This window comes from Pristiophorus japonicus, chromosome 1 (assembly GCF_044704955.1).
Source record: "Pristiophorus japonicus isolate sPriJap1 chromosome 1, sPriJap1.hap1, whole genome shotgun sequence".
NCBI classification, from domain to species: domain Eukaryota; kingdom Metazoa; phylum Chordata; class Chondrichthyes; family Pristiophoridae; genus Pristiophorus; species Pristiophorus japonicus.
Genome location: NC_091977.1, coordinates 349833113 through 349857016, shown reverse-complemented (window position 1 = coordinate 349857016; position 23904 = coordinate 349833113). Strand labels below are relative to the sequence as shown.

At 46.2% G+C, this 23904-nt stretch overlaps 1 protein-coding gene across 1 annotated transcript in view; it reads right to left on the bottom strand.

Moving 5' to 3' along the window:
- Nucleotides 1-23904, bottom strand: part of amph (amphiphysin) — a 541139-nt gene that overhangs the window by 217072 nt on the left and 300163 nt on the right. The window contains exons 4-6 of the mRNA XM_070890365.1: nucleotides 19338-19432; nucleotides 16252-16347; nucleotides 4559-4666 (exon numbers count right to left, since the gene is read on the bottom strand). Coding sequence (XP_070746466.1) covers nucleotides 4559-4666; nucleotides 16252-16347; nucleotides 19338-19432 — 299 coding nt within the window. The remainder of the gene's footprint in view (nucleotides 1-4558; nucleotides 4667-16251; nucleotides 16348-19337; nucleotides 19433-23904) is intronic.

Sequence of the window (23904 nt, the reverse complement as noted above, 5' to 3'; positions counted from 1 at the left end):
TGTATGGGGTACACACCTTCACCATGAAATGTCTACCGATTATGTTAAAAGTTGAACTGAACGGAATTCCAGTATCAATGGAACTGGACACGGGTGCGAGTCAGTCTATAATGAGCAAAAAGGCCTTTGACAGGCTGTGGTGCAACAAGGCACACAGGCCCAAGCTCAGCCCCATTCACACCAAGCTAAGAACTTACACCAAAGAGCTGATCCCTGTAATTGGCAGCGCAGAAGTAAAAGTCTCCTATGATGGAGCAGTGCACAAACTCCCACTATGGATCATGCCAGGGGATGGCCCCACACTGTTCGGCAGAAGCTGGCTGGGAAAAATCCGCTGGAACTGGGACGACATCCGAGCACTTTCGTCCATCGACGACGCCTATGTGTCCAGGTTCTGAGCAGATTCCCATCGTTGTTCGAGCCAGGCATTGGAAGTTTCTTGGGGGTGAAAGTGCAGATCCACCTGGTTCCCGGTACACGACCCATCCACCACAAGGCATGGGCGGTACCGTATACGATGTGAGAGAAAGTGGAAATTGAGCTGGACAGGCTGCAGCGAGAAGGCATCGTTGCGCCAGTGCAATTCAACGAGTGGGCCAGTCCGATTGACCCGGTACTCAAAGGTGATGGCACGGTCAGAATTTGTGGGGACTATAAAGTAATGATTAACCGTTTTTCGCTACAGGACCAGTACCCGCTACCCAAGGCAGACGACCTATTTGCGACCCTGGCTGGAGAAAAGACATTCACCAAGTTGGACCTGACCTCGGCCTACATGACGCAGGAATCTTCGAAAGGCCTCACCTGCATCAACACGCACAAAGGTCTGTTCATCTATAACAGATGCCCGTTTGGGATTTGTTCGGCCACGGCAATTTTCCAAATGAACATGGAGAGCCTGCTAAATTTGGTTCCACGTACCGTGGTTTTCCAGGACGACATACTGGTCACAGATCGGGACACCATCGAACACTTGCAGAATCTGGAAGAGGTTCTAAGTCGGGTAGATCGCGTGGGACTCAGGTTGAAACACTCGACGTGTGTTTTCCTGGCGCCAGAGGTCGAGTTCTTGGGAAGAAGAATCGCAGCAAACGGCATCAGACCCACCGACGCCAAGACGGAGGCCATCAAGAACGCGCCGAGACCACAGAACGTGACGGAGCTGCGGTCGTTCCTGGGATTCCTCAACTATTTCGGTAATTTCCTACCCGGGTTAAGCACCTTGCTAGAACCCCTACATGTGCTACTGCGCAAGGGAGATGACTGGGTATGGGGGTATTCACAAGAGGCTGCCTTTGAGAAAGCCAAAAATCTGTTATGTTCAAACAAACTGCTTGTTCTGTATAACCCATGTAAACGATTAGTGCTAGCTTGCGATGCGTCGATATACGGGGTCGGGTGTGTGTTACAACAGGCTAACGAATCGGGAACATTGCAACTGGTCGCCTATGCATCCAGGAGTCTGTCCAAAGCCAAAAGGGTGTACAGCATGATTGTAAAAGAAGCTCTGGCGTGCGTTTATGGGGTGGGAAAATGCACCAACATTTGTTTGGTCTCAAGTTTGAGCTGGAAACTGACCATAAGCCGCTCATATCGTTATTCTCAGAGAGCAAAGAGATTAACACCAATGCCTCTGTCCGCATCCAAAGAGGGGCGCTCATGCAGTCTGCATACAACTATATAATCCGCCACAGACCGGGCACAGAGATCTGCGCTGATGCTGTCAGTCGGCTACCATTGCCCATCGGGATGGAAATGGCACAGCTTGCAGACTTGCTCATGGTGATGGATGCATTCCAAAACGAAAAGTTACCCATTACGGCCCGTCAGATCAGGACCTGGACCAGCCAGGATCCTTTAGTGTCCCTGGTAAAAAAAACTGTGTCCTCCATGGGAGCTGATCCAGCGTCCCAGCGGAGTTGCAGGAAGAGATTAAGCTGTTCCACAGCCGCAAAGACGAAATGTCCTTAAAGGCGGATTGTCTTTTGTGGGGTAATCGCGTGGGTAAACCCCAAAAAAGGCAGAAAAACGTTCATACGCGACCTGCACAGCACCGCCCACCCCCCCCTCCACCCCCAGACATTGTAATGATGAAAGCCATAGCCAGATCTCATGTGTGGTGGCCCGGCATCGACTTAGATTTAGAGTCATGCGTGCGCAGGGAAACACTTGATCTCAACTAAGCAATGCATCCAGAGAGGCACCGCCAAGTTTGTGACCATGGCCCTCCTAAATGTGGTCTAGGATCCATGTTGACCTTGCGGGCCCATTTCTAGGCAAAATGTTCTTGGTTGTTGTGGATGCTTATTCAAAATGGATTGAATGTGTAATAATGTCTGTAACCACGTCCACCGCCACCATCGAAAGCCTACGAGCCATGTCTGCCACACACGGCCTGTCTGATGTCCTTGTCAGCGACAATGGGCCGTGTTTCACCAGTGCTGAATTCAAGGAATTCATGACCCGCAATGGGATCAAGCACGTCACATCTGCCCCATTCAAGCCCGCATCCAGCGGCGAGGCAGAACGGGCAGTTCAAACCATCAAGCAAAGCTTGAAACGCGTGTCGGAAGGCTCCTTGCAGACCCGATTGTCCCGAGTCCTGCTCAGCTACCGCACCAGACCCCACTTGCTCACGGGGTTCTCCCAGCCAAGTTGCTCATGAAATGGGCGCTCAAAACAAGGCTCTCTCTTGTCCACCCTGATCTCCATGACCACGTCGAGGGCAGGCGGCATCAACAAAGCATGTACAATGATCGCGCAAACTTGTCACGCAATATTGAGGTCAATGACCCTCTGTTTGTACTCAATTATGGACATAGTTCCAAATGGCTTGCTGGCACGGTCATAGCCAAAGAAGGGAGGAGGGTGTTTCAGGTCAAATTGGCCAAAGGACTAACTTGCAGAAACATTTGGTCCAAACCAAATTGCGGTTCGCTAACAGCTACGAGCAACCCAAAGAGGACACCACCAACTTCGACCCTCCAACACACACACAAGTGGGAACAGACATCACGGTTGACCATGAAGACGAACTCACCATCCCCAGCAGCCCGGCAAGGCCAGCTGCCCAGCAGCCCAGTGAAGAACCAACCAACTCACCCACGCCTGCATTTGTACCGAGACAATCGACAAGGGAGCGAAAAGCCCCAGATCGTCTCACCCTGTAAATAAGTGTACTATTGACTTGGCGAGGGAGTGATGTTATGTATGTAACCTTTGGCAACCTGTGTCACACCACCACCAGAGGGCCTTCCTGTTGGAGTCCCAAGGGATCCCAGCATCCCTTGGGAGCACTGTATATAAGCAGGCCTCCCTGCTGTACCAGCACTCTGGAGTCCAATTAAAGGAGCTAAGGTCACACTTACTCATTGTATACAGTACTCAGTTTCATCCTTTATTATGAGCATAATAGTTGGAGTAGAGAGACCTTGAGGTAGATTGAGGTAGACTTGCTGCCTGGGTGTAAAATGGGGATTAACCATGCATTATAGAAACCATTGATCATAGCTGGAAGGGGTGGATCCTAACTGTGTCACTCGGGGCCATTTTCTCACTTCCTGCTGCCAGCGGTGAGGCCCACTGCAGAGAGCACAGATTTGAAACCTGGGCATGCTCTGTTCCCACATCATAGGTTGTGAATGTAAAAATTTCCAATCCATGTGCTTGGCAGGCAAAGTTCCCTGTTGGTAACACAAAGTTGGAAACCTACCCATAGCATGCTGTAATGTATGCACCTGTGAGTATGCTCACAGGTTTATGGAACTGTGAGTAGCTTAGCCAGTTGGGTTCAGGGGATCCAAGATGAGGCAGGTGGTTGTGGGCCTGGTGGATGAACTGGTAATGTGTAGTGTGATTGTTAAACCTTTGCTAATAAACCAACTAGTTTTTAATAGCAATATGTTGCTATGAATTCTTAAGTAAAGAACCCATGAAGCAAATACATTACATGTGCCATCTTCTATTTATAAACATGACAAAGCATGTTCCAGCTATGGTAGCATAGTGGTTATTTTACTGGACTAATAATCCAGTAGAACACGAGGTCAAATCCCACCATGGCAGTTTGAGAATTCGAATTCAGTTTTAAAAATATCCAAAATAAAACGCTGGTATCAGTGAAAGTGACTATGAAACTGTTGGATTGTCATAATAACCCAACTGGTTCACTAATGTTGTTTAGGGAATGACACTTGCCGTCCTAACCTGGTCGGGGCTATATGTGACTCAAGCCCACACCAGAGTGGTTGACTCTTAACTGCCCTCTGAAGTTGCTGAGCAAGCCAATCAATTGTGTCAAACTCAGGGAAACTAGGGATGGGCAATTAATGCTAGCCTTGCCAGTGATACCCATATCCTTTAAAGACAGATCATATTTTGGAGAACTTTAACATTTGCTGGTGTTCAGAGGTCAGTCTTGTATAAACCTGGTGAGACATAGGAACCAACTTTCAAATACTTCACTTGATGGTTCAATACTGTATATATCTAATTTCACTTTGGCAATCCAATGTCGAGAGGAACAAGTTCAAATAATTAATCCTTTCCAGCGACGTACCTTGGTGAGCTTGCTATCATCCCTTCGCCTTGAGTGCTGCAAGGATTCTAGGTGATGTCGTGCACAGTCATAGTCGACCAGCTTTCTGCTGCGTTTTGCGATTCGAGTCTGGGTGAGATGCAAAAAGAAGTGAGAACAATATTATCATCGGGATCCTATTTATACTGCAGCTGCAACATTGCTGCAGTTAATGTGTTTCACACTGACTCTACATCTGGCAGACACTCCTGAAAGCACTATCCCACTTACAACTGAATGCCATCATAGGAAAAAAAGGAAAATGTACAATCATGTGATCAAGTGACCGGTTATCTCTCTTTGTGTAGCTGCTAGATGATTTAGAATAAAGGAACAGTTTTATCTAATTACCTTCCACGAGGAGAGCCGTGGCTGCCAGCAGCACGTAGTGGGAAAGAATGACTTGCATTTATATAGCACCTTTCGTGACCTCCCAAAGTACTTTACAACCAATGAAATACTTTTGAAGTGCAGTCACTGCTGTAATGTAGGAAATGTGGCAGCCAATTTGCGCACAGCCAGATGATCATGACCAGATAATCTGTTATTTAGTTATGTTGGTTTAGGGATAAATGCTGGCCAGGGCACTGGGAAGAACTCCCCCGCTCTTCTTTAAAATAGTGTAATTGGATCTTTTATGTCCACCTGAGAGGGCAGACAGGGCCTCGATTTAACATCTCATCTGAAAGATGGCACTTCTGACAATACAGTGCTCTCAAGTACTGCACTGGAGTATCAGCCTGGACTTTGTGCTCAAGTCTCTGCAGGAGGCCTTGAACCCACAACCTTCTGACTCAGAAGCAAGAGTGCTACCATTGAGCCACAGCTACGACTCTCATGTTTCTATATTTTCCTAACTTAACAAAAGCTGGAGAAACTGAAAAGCGGAAATGGTAATAAACAGAATGCTCAGTTGTGACATCAGTAAATACCTATTTGTATTTCAGCAAGTCTGATGGATTGCAACTTGTTCATAGAAACAGAAGGTGTGTTTGCTCAGGGCAGCAGTAAGGTTGTAAACAGTACAAATCCCCAAGCATCCCCAATTCGTTTCTAGACTAGACAAATGGAGAAGAGCAGAAGGCCGCTGAGGTGCAGATAAACAAGTCATTAAAAGGTGACTGTGCAAGTGGTCAAGGTCATAGAAAAAAGAAATGGATTAGGCCAACAATCCTTGGTTTTGTACCTGGGGGCAAGGAGATGATACTGAATTTGTACAAGTCCTTAATAAGGCCGCTGTTGAAGAAAAAACTTGCATGTGTATAGGTCCTTATCACATCCAAAAGTGCTTCACAGCCAATAAGTTACTTCTGAAGTGCAGTCACACTGTTATGTAGGGCAAACAAAGCCACCAAAACATTAAATAAGATGAATAATCAATTACTTTGTTTTTTGGGGGTAGTGATTTAGGAAGGTGGTCATTGGTCATCAGCAGGAGAACTCCCTATGCCAGGGGTTCCCAATCTTTTTGCTTCTGAGACCCCCTCCCATGTTATAAAAATTCCACGGCCCTCCTGTTACACAACACAACTATTTTTTTAAGAGTGGTTCCTGTCACGTGCTTAAAAACCAGCAGCAAATTCATGCACAAGGTCCCACAACAGCAAATCAGATGGATGACCATTTACGATGTGCATCTTAGCTCCAGGCTCACTTCACCAAAATGGTATATTATAGTTAAAAAGGTTAACTTTCATGGCCATCTGCACCTCGCATGCATGATGTCCCTGGGACTCGGACCCAGGACCGTGAGCTCCCAGCGGCAACAGGCAGTTTGATCAGCTGCCCGAGCCATATTTGGCTCTGTAAACAGCTGCCACGGACAAGCAGCCATCATAAAGAGCGAAAGGTGAAGTCAGCTGAGCATTCGCCGCCTCTCTTTGCTTAATTTCCAGCCCATTACCCCACAAAACGGGCATCAAACCCCACCGACCGCTTACCCAATTTAAATATGGTGGGCAGGAGAGCGTGCGCCGCATGGCCTGCTGGGAAGATAACCCGCTTCCAACTGTCACTAACGGATCTGGGGGTGGTGAGGGAGGGAGAGTCACTTCTCCTCTCCTTCAACCGCGGAGGCGGTACATTGGCCCAACCTCGCAGCAGTGCACTGACTTAAACTCTCCTTTTTATTTAGGTGAAAAAAAATACATAGTCTATTTCGAGGTCTCATTCTTAGTAATAAACGAGGAACCACTGACATCGCTAGTGATCACTGATCAGTCTCGCTTTTTAAAAATTGATCGTGCTCGCAGAATGGGATTTTTAACAAGATTTTATTCTTGAAAGGTGTTGATTTGAGGGACCTTTTGGAATCTTCTCACGGGCCCGAAGTTAGCCGCGGACCCCGGTTGAGAATCCCTGCCCTATGCCATGAAATATTTTCCATCCTCCTAAGCAAATAAATTGGGTCTCAGTTTAACAACTCATCCAAAAGACAACAGCGCTAACAGTGCAGCATCCTTCAGTACTCAAGCACTGCGCTGAAATATCACATGCTCAAGTCCTGCAGTGGGGCAGGAACCCACAACTTTCCAAGTCAGACGTAGGTGTGAGGAGACATGGGCTGGAAAGGGTTAATTTGCAAACTGCCGACTTCAGTACTTTAAAAAACAGTACAAGCAGAGATTTCATTTTCTGCTATGTCACCATTTTAATGAAAGACAAATCCCACCTGGCAACTTATCATTCGCTGAGCCTTGAATATGGCACTGTTTGGCACCAGCCCATTGAGACCTAATTAAAGCATGGTTTGGTGACCTCAGCGGAAGATACTATAGCCAAGTTAAGGGAAATAGAAACAAAGATTTGTTTGAAGGTTGTGTTATTTTCACTTATGTCGATCGTTAACACATTGATCTGTAGGTTCAAGGATAGAACATCTGTGTAAAATATTGTCTTTCAATTAGAGTTTAAAATCAGACCAGTGTTAAATGATCTATAATCAAAGACAGACGCAGAACTGATAGTGTTACATGATAAAACTTCAATTAAATGCAACAGGAAAGGAATGCAAGAACAAAATTAAGAGAGTTATACTAATCTTGTTGGTCCAATGGAAAATAGCAAAATAGCTCCTTAGTAAGGAAATCAACTAATTCATTAAAGTTATTGATAAGGTATAGGTCCAATACAACTTATAACTTTTGCTTTTAATATTGTAATGTAGAAACATATGAATTGTCACATAGTGGAGGTAAGAGGTAACAAATCTGAGAAAGCAAGATGTTTACGACTTCTCCCATTTAAAACAATAGAAATATTGTAAAACGTAATGTATTATCACATGGTTTGGCATGAGCATGGTCAGTTCACTCTGGCCCAATAAAGCAAGCACTTAAGAAATAGAAGCCCCTCGAGCTTGCTCCACCATTTAATAAGATCATGGCTGATCTGATCATGGACTCAGCTCCGCTTCCCTGCTCTCCCCATATCGCTTCCCTTATCGCTCAAAAATTTGTCTATCTCCGCCTTAAATATATTCAATGACCCAGCCTCCACAGCTCCCTGGGGCAGAGAATTCCATAGATTTACAACCCTCTGAGAGAAGAAATTCGTCCTCATCTAAGTTTTAAATGGACGGCCCCTTATTCTGAGATTATGGCTAGATTTTCCACTTTGGTGCTTATCGCCCAAAAATGGGCGTTATTTCCGGAGTGGGTGGTAAAAATGGGTTTTCAGATCGCTGGCTTCTCGCCCATTCTCAAAGCACCTAGTTTACATTTTTGAAAATGGGCGTTACCACAAGCGATATAAAATGGGTGATAGCGTTAAATCTCGCTGACCTTTTGCCGTAAAGTGCCGCCATCCTTAGCAACAGCATGGCCACGCTCGATTCCCGCGATTCAGGAGGTTAAGGGTCATTATGATATGCGCAGAAGAGGAGACAGAAAGAGAGGGAGCAGAGAGGGACTGAAAGCGTGTGTGGGTGTGATGTGTGCTTGTTTGACTGTTGTGAGAGGCACGAGGGAGATTCACCAGCAGCAAGACGACGACTAAGCACCAAGAACATAGTTGGCACCAATTTTTTGTCCAACAAATAATATATAACATGGAAGGGATGGTGGAGGCCCTGAAGCTGGTAGCCAGGAACACTGGTGGCAGAGGGCTCCCAGTGGTCCCGGAGCGTGGCACTGCACCCTAAGGTGCCACACCCCCTTTGCCAACCACACATGAGAGCCAGGAGCAACATCTTGCTTCTGGCTCAGAGCACGTTCCCACCTCGGGACCGTCCTCTCCCGTATCCGTCCAAGCAGCAGTTCGGCCATCATCCCCACCCCCCCAATGAAACTGCGCCCGAGGAGCTCCTCGGCCAGCGGCTTTGAGTCAGGATGGGAACGGGAAGGGGTAGAGGTGGGGAGGAGAAGTGGGCAGGGAAGGGTTGGTTTTTATAGAAATACTGATGATTTCAGACAACTGTTCGGTTTAAATGTTTTTTATTTAACAAATCCTTGTTGCGCATTGGCTCAGATAGCTGCACGCTGGTGATTCCTTAACATCAAAGGGTATAATGACAGTTAACTTCAATCAACTTAAACTTTAATTGTCACCAAGGTGATGCCCACCATTGATGTATTACCTGCACGCCCAGCAGTGTGTCAGCCTTGTAAATAACACCAACGTTCTTTCAGGCAAAGCGATCATTTATGAGCTCCTGACGTAAGAATCTTGCAGCTATGATGTCACCACGGGCCCTTTCATGCGGTCTACAGGGGGGCGGGGGCATGGCTTCAGGATCAGCCTGATTGTCTGGGCCGATGTCAGCGTCCGCCTCCTCATCCTCCTCTTCCTCTCTCTGGTGAGATGGACTGTCAGACTCATCAGGCAATTCTTGTCCCCTCCTGATAGCCAAGTTGTGCAGCATGGAGCACACCACCATGAATTGAGCTACCTGCTCAGGGTGGTATTGGAGTTCGCCTCCTGAGTGGTCCAGGCATCTAAAGTGCTGCTTAAGCACTCCAATGGTTTTCTCCACGATATTGCAAGTGGCTCTGTGGCTCTCGTTGTTTAGCCTCTCGACTTCAGTGTAGGTGTCACGCAGGGGGGTCATCAGCCAGGTGGCGAGGCCATATCCTTTGTCACCAAGCATCCAGTATTGAACTTGTGGCTGATTGTTAAACAAGTCACGCAGGATGTGAACATCATGGTTGCTGCCCGGAAATTGAGCATTCACTGCCAGTATGATTTGCTGGTGGTCGACAACGAGTTGAACATTCAGTGAGTGGAATCCCTTGCGGTTCCTGAAAACCTCTGCATCCTGAAAAGGTGCCTGCATCGCAATGTGCATACAGTCAATTGCTCCCTGCACTTTGGAGAAGTTTGTAATTCTAGAGCCCTCTCACTCTGTGCCTCCCTGGTCATAGGGAAGCTAATCAAGTCCCTCCTGCATGCATATAGGGCTTCAGTGACCTGTCTAATGCAGCAATGTGTGGCATGCTGAGAAAGTCTGGAAATGTCACCAGCTGAGGCCTGAAAAGAACCCGAGGCGGAGAACGAAAGTGCCGCGGTCAGTTGACCTTGACAGACAGTGCAGTACTGATGGTGCTGGCAGGCTGCAGATCTCCCCTTATAAGTTGGCATACCTCAGCGATAACCACTTTGTGGAAGCGCAGTCTCCGAAGGCAGGTGGTGTCGGGCAAGTCGAGGTAAGACTGCTTCTCCCTGTACTTTCGGGGGGCTATAACGTCTGGTCCTTCTCCTCAGTCTGGCACGTCTTACATTGGGCATATCATGCTGTGGAGCGTACCTTCAGCGATTTCGAGTCTGCTGCATGTAATTGGTCATCAAGAGAGGGTGAGAAAGGACAGGCCCCATTCCAATAGCTATCTGTTTTCCACCGATTGGTCACAAACAATGAATGTCCCGACGAAGACACCTCTTCAATTCCAATCGGTCAAGTATGGTCAAGATGTTTGTACAGATGTTCACATCAACTCCAACGACCTCCAGAGTACATTCGAACTCCCCCGAGGTTGAAGCACAGCAGCCTTTTAAAGGATGCGACATGTGATGTAGAACATGGCGTCCATAACGCTGTGATTAATTACGGTTGGTTCCACTTTTTCTGGGCGTTTTTTTGGGCGAGCGATATTGTGGGCGATATGTGTGCGAGGTGGTGAAAGTGACGCTGGGTGATCTCATGGCTGCTAGTTTCGGTAAATATGCTCTTTACGACAAAAAAAAGTGGGCGGGCGGTGTTATTGAATCTCGGTGTTAAATCAGTGCAGAAATTAACGCTGAGCGATATTATGGGCATTGATTTCGTCCAGTCTGATGATTCCGCCCAAAAACAGTGGATAGGCAGTATTATTTTTTCCTGGCGTTAAGCACATGGGGAAAGTAACGCTCGGCGATAAGTTTCCAAAAAATGCCCGTCAGTATCTATCTTGTGGCTAAATGGGCGATATCTGGGCATTATATGTCATTTCAGCAGTAAAATGGGCATTAAGTGGGCGTTAAGCATGCAAAGAAAGTGAAGGTTCTAGCCCTTGTTTTAGTTTTCCCTATGAGTGGAAATATCCTCTCTGCATCCACCTTGTCCAGCCCCCTCATATATGTTTCGATAAGATCACCTCTCATTCTTCTGAACTCCAATAAGTATGGGCCCAACCTATTCAACCTATCTTCATAAATCAACCCCTTGGACGAGCAACTCATCCTGTCTCTGTCCTTCAATTGTTCTACCCAAGTATATTACATTTTGGTGATAAGGATGTGATCCCAAAGCCATTTTTAGGAATCATGGAAGGACACAGTTTTCAACCTTCGAGTGGACAAGTTTAAGGTGAATCTGTGACACCTAAACTGATTTTTTGTGATGTTTTACCATTAATGCTCATGCAGAATTGTCTGTGCTTCGCCTTTGCATGTATGTATACATAGTAACGGCTCATTGATTCTCACAGGTAGCGTGCTGAGTCACTGTTCAACGGGATCGGGACAATCACAGTTGTCCTTACGGGATTCATCAGAAGCCTCGCCATGTATGACCGAGCTCGTGAACCATTCAGTTCTTACCTCGAACGGATGTAGATGTTTTTTAGGCCCATCACATTACTGAGACTGATGGTGCAGATGAGAATGTTCAAGCTCAAAATAAAGTAATTCGTGAACTGAAGAAAGCCATTTTTTTAACAGAGATCGGGACAGATATCTACGAAACACTGACAAACCTACTCGCGCCAGGGAAAGCGAAAGATGTGTTGTTTGCAGACATTGTCGAGAAACTCAAGGACTATTTAGACATAAAGCCATTAGAATTAGCAGAGAACTATAAGTTTGATACCAGAAACCAAAAACGGAGTGAAACCATCAGTGAGTACATTATAGCTCTTAAGAACCTGTCTTTGCATTGTAACTTAGGCATATTTTTGGATCGTGCATTGCGAGATAATGTGTGTGTGGACTAGTGCACACAATCCACGTTACTGAACACTCCAAACCTAACATTTGAAATAGCATGCAAAATTGCTCTATCTATGGAGATGGCGTCTAAGAATATTAGGTAGCTCTGTCCAACTCAAGTGACGAGTGCAACTGAAGTCTACAGTCACAAAGCCACTGCCAAACATAAAGCTGCGAGACCGAGTCAAAAGCATGCCGGTGAGAGCAGTTCAGTGAATTGTTATCGCTGCAATGGAAATCACTTACCACAGTCCTGCCAATACAGAAATGTGAAGTCTTTTCACTGCCAGAAGCAAGGCTATATTTCAACAGCTTGCAGAGCTAGATCAAAAGTAAAAACCATTCTAGTGGCAATGCAAAGCAGCGTCAACAAAAGGGAAGAGTTCACAATGTTGAACTTAACATACCTGATGTTGAAGAACTAGGCATCTACAGTATCTATGCAACTAGCGGCAATGCTAGCAGTCGTGAAAAAGACTTCCACACAAAACATTTGATCAACGAGCAATATATTGACATGTATATCGACACAGCAGCAGACTGCTCTATCATGAGTAAGGACACATATGAGAGTAAAATGGATCAAGTACCACTTACAAAGAGTAGCATAGAGTTAAAAACCTACTCTGGAGAAATCCTAGAGACATGCGGACAAATGGAATGTACAGTTCAACACAATGGCCAGTCAGTAAAGCTGCCTATTATTGTAGCGAGCTACAACAACAGGACAACTCTCACAGGTAAAGAAAGTTAAAACTAGACTGGAAAAACAACTTCCATGTAGATGCTTCAAAGAATACATAATAAGAACATAAGAAATAGTAGCAGAAGTAGGCCTTACGGCCCGTCGAGCCTGCTCCGCCATTTTATATGATCTAGACTGATCCGATCATGGACTCAGGTCCACTTCCCTGCCTGCTCCCCATAACCCCTTATTCCCTTATCGGTTAAGAAACTGTCTATCTCTGTCTTAAATTTATTCAATGTTCCAGCTTCCATAGTTCTCTGAGGCAGCGAATTCCACAGATTTACAATCCTCTGAGAAAAGAAATTTCTCCTCATCTCAGTTTTAAATGGGCGGCCCCTTATTCTAAGATTATGCCCTCTAGTTCTAGTCTCCCCCATCAGTGGAAACATTCTCTCTGCATCCACCTTGTCAAGCCCCCTCATAATCTTATACGTTTCGATAAGATCACCTCTCAATCTTCTGAATTCCAATGAGTAGAGGCCCAACCTACTCAACCCCCTCATCTCCGAATCAACCTAGTGAACCTTCTCTGAACTGCCTCCAAAGCAAATATATCCTTGCAACTCGATAGTATGTTGGACATGTACGAAAGCATGTTCAGAGACAGTTATAAGGGCACGACTGGGTGTGACGTGCATATCTGCATCAAGTCCAACACGAAGGCTGTCTATTGTAAAGCTGGTCCCCTATGCATTGAAAAGTCAGGTGGAGGAAGAGTTAGCGAAACTCAGAGAGAACGGAGTGCTAGTAAATACTGACAAACGTGAATGGGCTACCCCGATTGTGGTAGTGCCCAAAGCAGACAAAACTGTACGCTTGTGTGGTGACTATAAAGTTACTATCAGCCAAGATTTGTATGCAGCACTCTCTGGGTCAAAGGTTTTCTCCAAGCTTGATCTGTCACATACTTACGCTCAGCTGAATGTTGACAAAGTGAGTCAACAGTAACTCACCATCAACACACACAAGGGATTGTACTCATATACCAAGCTCTTGTATGGTGTAAATTCCTCCCCCAAAATCTTCCAGGCTACGACAGATAAGATTTTGCAAGGAGTTCCAAATTGCTTATGCAATCAAGACGATGTGCTGATCGCAACAAGCAGCAAGGCAGAAAATATAGAAGAGTTAGATAGTGTTTCAAAAGTTGAATGCCCACAATGTCAAATTGAAAAGGAGCAAATGTGCTTTTATGCAGCCCGAGGTTGTATATCTTGGCCTGAAAATTGATGCAAATGGCTTGCAACCAGTGAAGAAAAAGTTTGATGCTGTCATCAATGCTCGAAAGTCACAGAATGTGTCTGAGTTAAGACCTTTCCTTGGAATGGTCGAGTACTACCCACGTTTCTTACCTGAGTTAACGACCATGTTAGCTCCATGGTCGAGCTCCTCAAGAAGGATGTCGAGTGGAAGTGGACGAAAGCACAACAGGGAGCTTACAATGCTTGTAAGAGAAGTCTCTCTAGCGATGCTCTATTTGTGCAAAGTAGAGCGTGAGCTTAAGTTAGTGTGTGATGCTTCCAGCTATGGTGTGGGAGCTGTCATAAGCCATAAGTAATGGACGATGGCCAAGAGAAACCAGTCATGTTTGCATCGCGAACCCTCACAAAGAGCAAAAGAAACTATGCACGAATTGAAAAGGAAGCACTCGCCATAGTGTTTGGAATTCCAACAGTTCCTGATCGACAGAAAGTTTACCCTGATAACTGATAAATTGCTCCTAGCAATATTGGGACCCAAATCTGCCATCCCTGCAACGGCCGCATTAAGAATGCAACGTGGGCAGTGTTGTCACAATATGACTACACGATTGAATATTGCACAGCAAAGCAAAACGCAATCGCAGATGCCTTGTCCAGGTTGCCACATGAGATCTCCTATGATGGGAGTGAAGGTGCGATTTTCACGCTAGGTGCAGTTACCAAAGACTTTCCCGTGAATGCAACTGAGATTGCAGGTGAGACTCAAAATGACTCAGCACTGAAATGAGTGTATGAAAACAGCTTGAAAGGATGGACTGATCAGTGTATGGATACAGAATTGAAACCATTCCATAACCATTGTACTAAGTTGTCTTGTCAGCAAGGTCGTATCAAGTAGGGAAACAGAGTGGTGTACCTACTTCTTTGAGAGATAGAATTCTGACCGAACTTCATACTGAACATCCAGGGATCGTCAATATGAAATCAATTGCAAGAAGCTTTGTTTACCGGCCTGGATTAGACAGTGATCTTGAGTCACTTGTCAGCAAATGCAGAGTTTGCCAAAATTGCAGAAACAAACCACCCAAAACTCCACCACAACCCTGGTCATGGCCAAGTAGACCTTTTCAGAGAGTACATGGAGACTTCTGTGAGAAAGCAAATTATTATTTTCAGGTACTTGTAGATAGTCACTCAAAGTGGATTGAAGTGAAACACATGGGCTCAAATACTACAACTGAACATACCTTAGATGAGTTAGAATCACAGAATCATAAAATGGTTACAGCGCAGAAGGAGGCCATTTGGCCCATCGAGCCTGTGCCGGATCTCTACAAGAGCACTTCAGCTAGTCCCACTCCCCCGCCCTTTCCCCATAGCCCTGCATTTTTTTTTCCTCAGCTACTTATCCAATTCCCTTTTGAAACCCACAATTGAATCTGCCTCCACCACCCTTTCAGGCAGTGCAACCCAGATCCTAACTACTCGTTGCGCAAAAAAGTTTTTCCACATGTTGCCTTTGGTTCTTCTGCCAATCACCTTAAATCTGTGTTCTCTGGTTCTCGACCCTTCTGCCAATGGGAACAGTTTCTCTCTATCTACTCTGTCTAGACCCCCTCATGATTTTGAACATCTGTATCAAATCTCCTCTCAACCTTCTCTGCTCTAATGAAAACAACCCCAGCTTCTCCAGTCTATCCACATAACTGAAGTCCCTCATCCCTGGAACTATTCTTGTAAATCTTTTCTGCACCCTCTCTAAGTCCTTCATATCCTTCCTAAAGTGTGGTGCCCAGAATTGGACACAATACTCAAGTTTAGGCCAAACCAGTGTTTTATACAGGTTCATAAGAACTTCCTTGCTTTTGTACTCTATGCCTCTATTTATAAATTTTAACCACTTTCTCAACCTGCTCTGCCAGCTTCAATAATTTGTGCACATATACCCCCAGGTCTCTGTTCCTATGGCAATTAACGGACAGAAAATCATGGAGGGGTGAGTCGTCTGAATTCCTGTTCCCAGCATGTGAAGCTCTGCATATTTAATAGGCCATATTAACCAGGCATACACTTAAGTATCGATTCAATGGGGGCAATTTGGAGTTTGGGTGATAGTGTAAAACAGGCAATATTGGATCAGTTACATGTTACACATTTGTCCCGAATTTCATTTCCATTGACTTCATGAAAATCAGGATGGAAGTATAGCGGGCAGCCGGTCTGATATCACCCGATTTACACTATCGGCCAAAGTCAAAATTACCCTCAGTAAGCAGCGAGTGGAGAGACCGGTATCAATCCACTACTTTGTAATCACACAATACCTTAATATCAGGAAACTGGCCCAAATACGTGTCTAGGGTTAGCAAAGCCTGATCCACCAGCTTCTGATGAAAGTCTGCCCACAGTAAATCAGAATTCTGAGAAACAAGAAAAGAATCATTTCAGAGTTTGTAATGACAACAGTACAGTTCATCAGGGTCTTAATCCAAGCGATATACATCAAAAACCCAAATCACTCAGAGACAAATGGACAATTGCATAATGGGAATTACTGCAAGAATGCATAAGCAGATGGTCTGCCCTGATACATTACCACACAGCAAGCTTCTAGGAAAACCTAGCTGTATAATGCATTTCCGTTTACACACACACACAGACATAGACACACACACACACACACACGGATGCAGGTTGAGCACCTGGGTTTGAATGTCTTCAAGCACAATCTACTCAGGTCCCAGAAAGGCCAAATCCCTGGGTTCCGCAGCTGAGGAAGGACAAGGTTAGTTCTCTGTTTGCAGGAGTAAGTGGCATATAACTAACAGGGAGCAAAGCCGCATGGGAGGAGGGATGGCAATGTCAAGCCCTTGAGTTCCTCCCTTTGAAGAAGTTACTCTCCAAACCATAGAGCAAGAGAACTTGGAGGGAATGGGGAAGGTTGAAACCAGAGCCCTTCCCCAATGTCCTTTAGGGAAGGAAACATGGTCTCCTTACCCAGTCTGGTCTATATGTGCCTCCAGTCTCCAACTAACATGGTTGATTCTTAACTGTCCTCTGAACTGGCCATTCAATTGTATCAAACCACTTTCAAGAAGAAATCCCAGTATCACCTTTTCAAGGACTACTAGGAATGGGCAACAAATGTCGGCCTTGCCAGCGACACCCCAAGAATTGATTAATGCTACTCTTCACTCGGACGGACATACACTTAAGCACGTCATGAGATATCGTATGTAAGCAGCACACAGCACCCTGCATCACTGAGTCTAACTGTTGCCAGAACAGCTACTAAGGATAGTTTGAAGAGGGATTACTAGGCAAAGCATAGAGTATGAGTGAACGGAACATGTGACAGAGCATGTGGTGGAACAGAGAACTAACTTTATCCTTCCTCAACTGCAGAACCCAGGGATTTGGCCCTTCTGGGACCTGCATTTAAGAGCAGATTGTGCTCTGAGTACACTCATTGCGTGCAGTCATTTGGGGCTCTGTGACCATCCGACAAGGTCCAGCAGTGACAGTGAACAACTTGTATTTATATACTGTAAAGAAACGCCCCAAACACTTCACAAATAGGCATAAAGAAAAAACAGGTGCATTATCAAACAAAATTTGACACCGAGCCACATAAGGAGATATTAGGACAGGTGTCCAATAGCTTGGTTAAAGAGGTAGTTTTTAAGGAGTGTTCTAAAGGAGGAGAGAGGTAGATAAACAAAGGAGTTTAAGGAGGAAATTCCAGAGCCTGGGGCTTGAGCAGTTGAAGGCACGGCCACCGTTGGTGGAACGATGAAATTCGGGTTCCACACGAGGCCTGAATTGGTGGAGCGCAGAGACCTTGGAGGATTGTAGGGCTGGAGGAGGTTACAGGGATAGGGAGGGGTCATGAAGGGATTTGAAAACAAGGATGAAAATTTTAAAAGCAAGGTGTTGCTGGACCGGGAGCCAATGTAAGTCAGCGAGCACAGGGGTGATGGGTGAACGGGTCTTTGTGGGAGTTGGGATACGGGTAGCAGAGTTTTGGATTAACTCAATTTAAAGAGGGTGCAAGGTGGGAGTTTGGACAAGAGAGCATTAGAATAGTCATCTCTAGAGCTAACAGATATATAGATGAGGGTTTAAGTAACATGAGCTGAGGCACGGCAGAAGCAGGCATGATTACGGTGATGCAAGTAAGGAGAAGCACCAGGCAAAGATACGGTAAAAAAACACATGCAAATCACTTATAGGGAAATAAATTGGCTGTGCTTTATCCTAACTTTTTCCAGAGAATTTAATTCCCATATTCAGAATTTAGATTGTACCAACTAAAAATCCAGCAAACAAGCTTTAAGTCCTTACCATGCATGGCCAGAACATCACTGGCATTATTACCCATGTGCATAGCACCAGAAGATCGGAGAGTCCCACTAGGACTAATTTACATTTGATTAACAACACATTAATCATTTAAATGAGCTGTTGCATCACAGTGCGTGCACTTTAGGCCAACTTAAAAGGCCAGCCAGATGCTACAGCGTAGGGATCGCCACCTGATTTCCTGCCTCAGTTACACATTCTGTGCCAGATTGACCAACAGTCCAAAAATTTGTCCTTTGATATCTGCCTCGATATAAGTATTTAACGAGTGGCCAACATAGACTTTAGTTTGGAGTGAAGCTAACGGGTTGTGGGCAGGCAAAATGAAAGGTAGCAATCTTTATAACAACAACAACTTTTATTTAAATGGCACCTTTAACATAGTAAAATGTCCCAAGGCATGTTATAAATGTTATAAGATAAAACAAATAAATTTGACGCCGTGCCACGTAAGAAGAAATTATAGCAGATGAAAGAGGTAGGTTTTAAGGAGCATCTTAAAGGAGGGACGAGAGGTAGAGAGGCAGAGAGGTTGAGGGAGGGAGTTCCAGAGCTTAGATCCCAGGCAGCTGAAGGCACGACCTTCAACCGATAGTTGAGCAGTAATAATCAGGGAAGCTCACAGGGCAGAACTTGAAGAACACAGACTTCTCGTGGGGTTGTGAGGCTGAAAGAGATTACAGAGATAGGGAGGACCATAGAGGGATTTGTAAACAAGGATGAGAATTTTGAAGTCGAGACGTTGCTTAACTGGGAGCCAATGTAGGTCAGTGAGCACAGGGGTGATCGGGACATAGTGCGAGTTAGAACACAGGCTGCCGAGTATATAATATTGTATATTATTATGTATAATAACATGCAATACTTGTATTTCTATAGCACCTTTTCAGTTCAAAATATCTGAAAGCATTTTGCACATAAAATTCAACAAGTCCCACACAAACAGCAATGAAATGAACAAGCAGTTGAAGCTCAGTTGATTTTAATGGCCTTCTCAGCACCAATCGTCCTTATAGATATAGCTTAACCCACGCAGGCTTGGTCTTACCTGCCCAACAGTTTTAACATCATCCTTGCCATACCATTCAGGCTCGTAGACCTCATGTAGTGACTCTGTGAGCTTCGTGGAGGCTTCCTGCATCCCTAAAGAAATTAAATAGATCATTTTTAGTACACAAGGCGTACATTTACACATTCATTTTGAATAGTTTTTAAAAATACGTTCCGGAAAGTGGACGTCGCAGGCAAGGCCAGCATTTATTGCCCGTTACTATTGCCCTTGAGAAGTAATATGTGTATTCCTGTTGTCATTGCTTTGTTTCAGCGCATGTGCATTATTCCACCTTTCGGTAATAGAAATGAGAGATAAGTGGATCTTGTGACTACCTTTCAAGATTTACAGCCCAATCAAACTGTTGTGTATCTGTAAAGCATGCACTCTCTTGTTCCTCCACCAGGGAGCTCATCCCCTGAAGTCCCAAGGGATCCCATCATCCTTTGGGAGCACTGTATATAAGCTGGCCCCTAAGGCCTGTTCCTCACTCTGGAGTATCTTATTAAAGACTGAGGTCACTGTTACTTTAACCTCCCTGTGTGAAGCCTCATCTGTGTTAGGAACACAATAACTGGTGACGAGTACACAAATCCAACGCAAAGATGCAGCAAACTGTGGGCATCCGGGAGAAGTTCTCGGAGGCTGAGGACTGGGAAGCCTACGTCGAACCGCTACACCAGTATTTTGTAGCCAACGAGCTGGACGGAGAAGAAAGCGCTGCAAAAAGGAGAGCGGTCCGCCTCACAGTCTGCAGGGCACCGACCTACAGCCTCATGAAGAATCTTTTGGCTCCGGTGAAACCCACAGATAAGTCGTATGAAGAGCTGTGTACACTGGTTCAGGAGCATCTTAACCCGAGGGAGAGCATGCTGATGGCGAAGTATCGGTTCTACAATGCCAGTGATCTGAAGATCAAGAAGTGGCGAGCTACGTCGCCGAGCTAAGGCGACTTGCAGGACAATGTGAGTTTGATGGCTACCTGGAGCAAATGCTCAGAGACTTTATTGTACTGGGCATTGGACACGAGACCACCATAAGAAAACTTTTGACTGTAGAGACACCGACCCTCAGTAAGGCAATTGCGATAGCACAGGCGTTTATGTCTACCAGTGATAACACCAAACAAATCTCTCAGCACACAAGTGCAAGCAATGTTCATAAATTAACTGGAACTGTGTTTGCGAGCAGAAATGTACAGGGCAGAAACCACGAGTCTGCAACTGCGAGCAGGCCTCAGGTGACCCAGATGACTCAGAGTCCGCAACAAAGGATGAATGCAAGGCAATTCACACCTTGTTGGCGTTGTGGAGGCTTCCATTCAGCCTATTCATGCCGCTTCAAAGGGTATGTTTGCAAAAGCTGTGGAACAATGAAGCACCTCCGAGCTTGCAAACGAGCTGCAAGCTCTGCAAAACCTGCTAACCACCATGTGGCAGAGGAAGATTGGTCCATGGTGGATCAAAGCAATTTCGAGCCTCAGAGAGAGAAGGCAGATGCTGAAGTGCATGGGGTGCACGCATTTTCGACGAAATGTCCACCTATAATGCTAAACGTAAAATTGAATGGCTTACCCGTAGCCATGAACTGGACACTGGCGTTAGCCAATCCATCATGAGTAAAAAGATGTTTGAGAGACTGTGGTGCAACAAGGCATTCAGACCAGCCCTGAGCCCGATCCACACGAAACTGAGAACGTACACCAAAGAGTTTATCACTGTCCTGGGCAGCGCCATGGTCACGGTCACCTACGAAGGCACGGTGCATGAACTGCCACTCTGGATTGTCCCGGACGATGGCCCCGCACTGCTTGGAAGGAACTAGCTGGGCAAAATTCGCTTGAACTGGGATGACATCCGAACGCTATCACATGTCGATGAGGCCTCATGTACCCAGGTTCTTAACAAATTTCCTTCCCTTTTTGAGCCAGGCATTGGAAACTTTTCGGTGGCGAAGGTGCAGATCCACTTGGTCCCGGAGGCATGACCCATTCACCACAAGGTGCGAGCGGTACCTCACATGATGAGGGAGAGAGTGAAAATCGAGCTGGTCAGGCTGCAACGCGAGGGCATCATCTCCCCAGTGGAATTCAGTGAGTGGGCCAGCCCGATTGTTCCAGTACTCAAAAGTGATGGCACGGTCAGGATTTGAGGCGATTATAAAGTAACTATTAACCGTTTCTCGCTATAGGACCAATACCCGCTACCTAAGGCAGACGACCTATTTGCGATGCTGGCAGGAGGCAAGACGTTCACCAAGCTCGACCTGACTTCAGCCTTCATGACCCAGGAGCTGGAGGAGTCTTCGAAGGGCCTCACCTGCATCAACACGCACAAGGGACTGTTCATCGACAACAGATGCCCGTTTGGAATTCGGTCGGCTGCAGCGATCTTCCAGAGAAACATGGAGAGCCTACTCAAGTCGGTACCGCACACGATGGTCTTTCAGGACGACATATTGGTCACGGGTCGGGACACCACCGAGCACCTACAAAACCTGGAGGATGTCCTCCAGCGACTGGATTGCATAGGGCTGCGGCTGAAGAGGTTGAAATCCGTCTTCATGGCAACAGAAGTGGAGTTTTTGGGGAGAAAGATCGCGGCGGACAGCATTCAGCCCACAGACGTCAAGACAGAGGCTATCAGGAACGCGCCAGGCCACAGAACGTCATGGAGCTGCGGTTGTTCCTGGGACTCCTCAACTAATTTGGTAACTTCCTACCAGGGTTAAGCACCCTCTTAAAGCCCCTACATGTGTTATTGCGCAAAGGTGAGAACTGGGTATGGGGAAAAAACCAAGTAATTGCTTTTGAGAAAGCCAGAAACAGTTTATGCTCCAACAAGCTGCTTGTATTGTATAACCCATGTAAAAGACTTGTGCTAGCATGTGACGCATCGTCGTACTGAGTCGGGCGTGTATTACAACAAGCTAATGTTCCGGGGAAGTTGCAACCTGTCGCCTATGCTTCCAGGAGCTTGTCTAAGGCTGAGAGGGCCTACAGCATGATTGAGAAAGAGGCATTAGCATGTGTGTTCGGGGTAAAGAAAATGCATCAGTACATGTTTGGCCTCAAATTTGAGCTGGAAACCGATCACAAGCCCCTTACATCCCTGTTCGTTGAAAACAAGGGGATAAATACTAATGCCTCAGCCCACATACAAAGGTGGGCACTCGCGCTATCAGCGTATAACTATACCATCCGCCACAGGCCAGGCACCGAGAACTGTGCGGATGCTCTCAGTCGGCTACTGTTGCCCACCACGGGGGTGGAAATGGCACAGCCTGCAAACTTGTTGATGGTGACGCAGCCCACAGACTTGTTGATGGTCATGGAAGCATTTTAAAATGATAAATCACCTGTCACGGCCCGCCAGATTAGGATTTCGACCAGCCAAGATCCTCTGCTGACCCTAGTAAAAAAACTGTTTACTGCATGGGAGCTGGGCCAGCATCCCAGTTGAAATGCAAGAGCTAATCAAGCCGTTCCAACGGCGAAAGGACGAGCTGTCCATTCAGGCAGACTGCCTGTTGTGGGGTAACCACGTAGTGCTACCAAAAAAGGGCAGGGAGACGTTCTTCTCGGATCTCCACAGCACACACCCCGGTATAGTAATGATGAAAGCGATAGCCAGATCCCACGTGTGGTGGCCTGGTATCGACTTAGAATCCTGTGTACGGCAATGCAGCGTGTGTGCTCAGTTGAGCAATGGTCCCAGAGAGGCACCACTAAGTTTGTGGTCCTGGCCCTCCAGACCATGGTCGAGGATCCATGTCGACTATGCGGGCCCGTTTCTCGGTAAAATGTTCCTGGTGGTGGTGGATGCTTTTTCAAAATGGATTGAATGTGAAATAATGTCGGGAAGCACCGTCACCACCACCATTGAAAGCCTGAGGGCCATGTTTGCCACCCACTGCCTGCCTGACATACTGGTCAGTGACAACGGGCCATGTTTCACCAGTGCCGAATTTAAAGAATTCATGGCCCGTAATGGGATCAAACATGTCACCTCGCCCCCGTTTAAACCAGCATCCAATGGGCAGGCGGAGCGGGCAGTACAAACCATCACTCCAAACCCACCTGTCCCAAGTACTGCTCAGCTACCGCACGAGACCCCACTCGTTCACAGGGGTGCCCCCGGCTGAGCTACTCAAGAAAAGGACACTTAAAACCAGACTCTCGCTGGTTCACCCCAACCTGCATGATCAGGTAGAGAGCAGGCGGCAGCAACAAAATGTAAACGAAGGTCGCGCCACTGTGTCACGGGAAATTGATCTGAATGACCCTGTGTATGTGCTAAACTATGGACATGGTCCCAAGTGGATCGCGGGCACGGTGATAGCTAAAGAAGGGAATAGGGTGTTTTTAGTCAAACTAGACAATGGACAAATTTGCAGAAAGCACCTGGACCAAACGAGGCTGCGGTTCACAGACTGCCCTGAACAACCCACAGCAGACATCACCTTTTTCGAGCCCACAACACATACCCAAAGGATCAATGACACCACCCCGGACCAGGAAATCGAACCCATCATGCCCAACAGCCCAGCAAGGCCAGGCTCACCT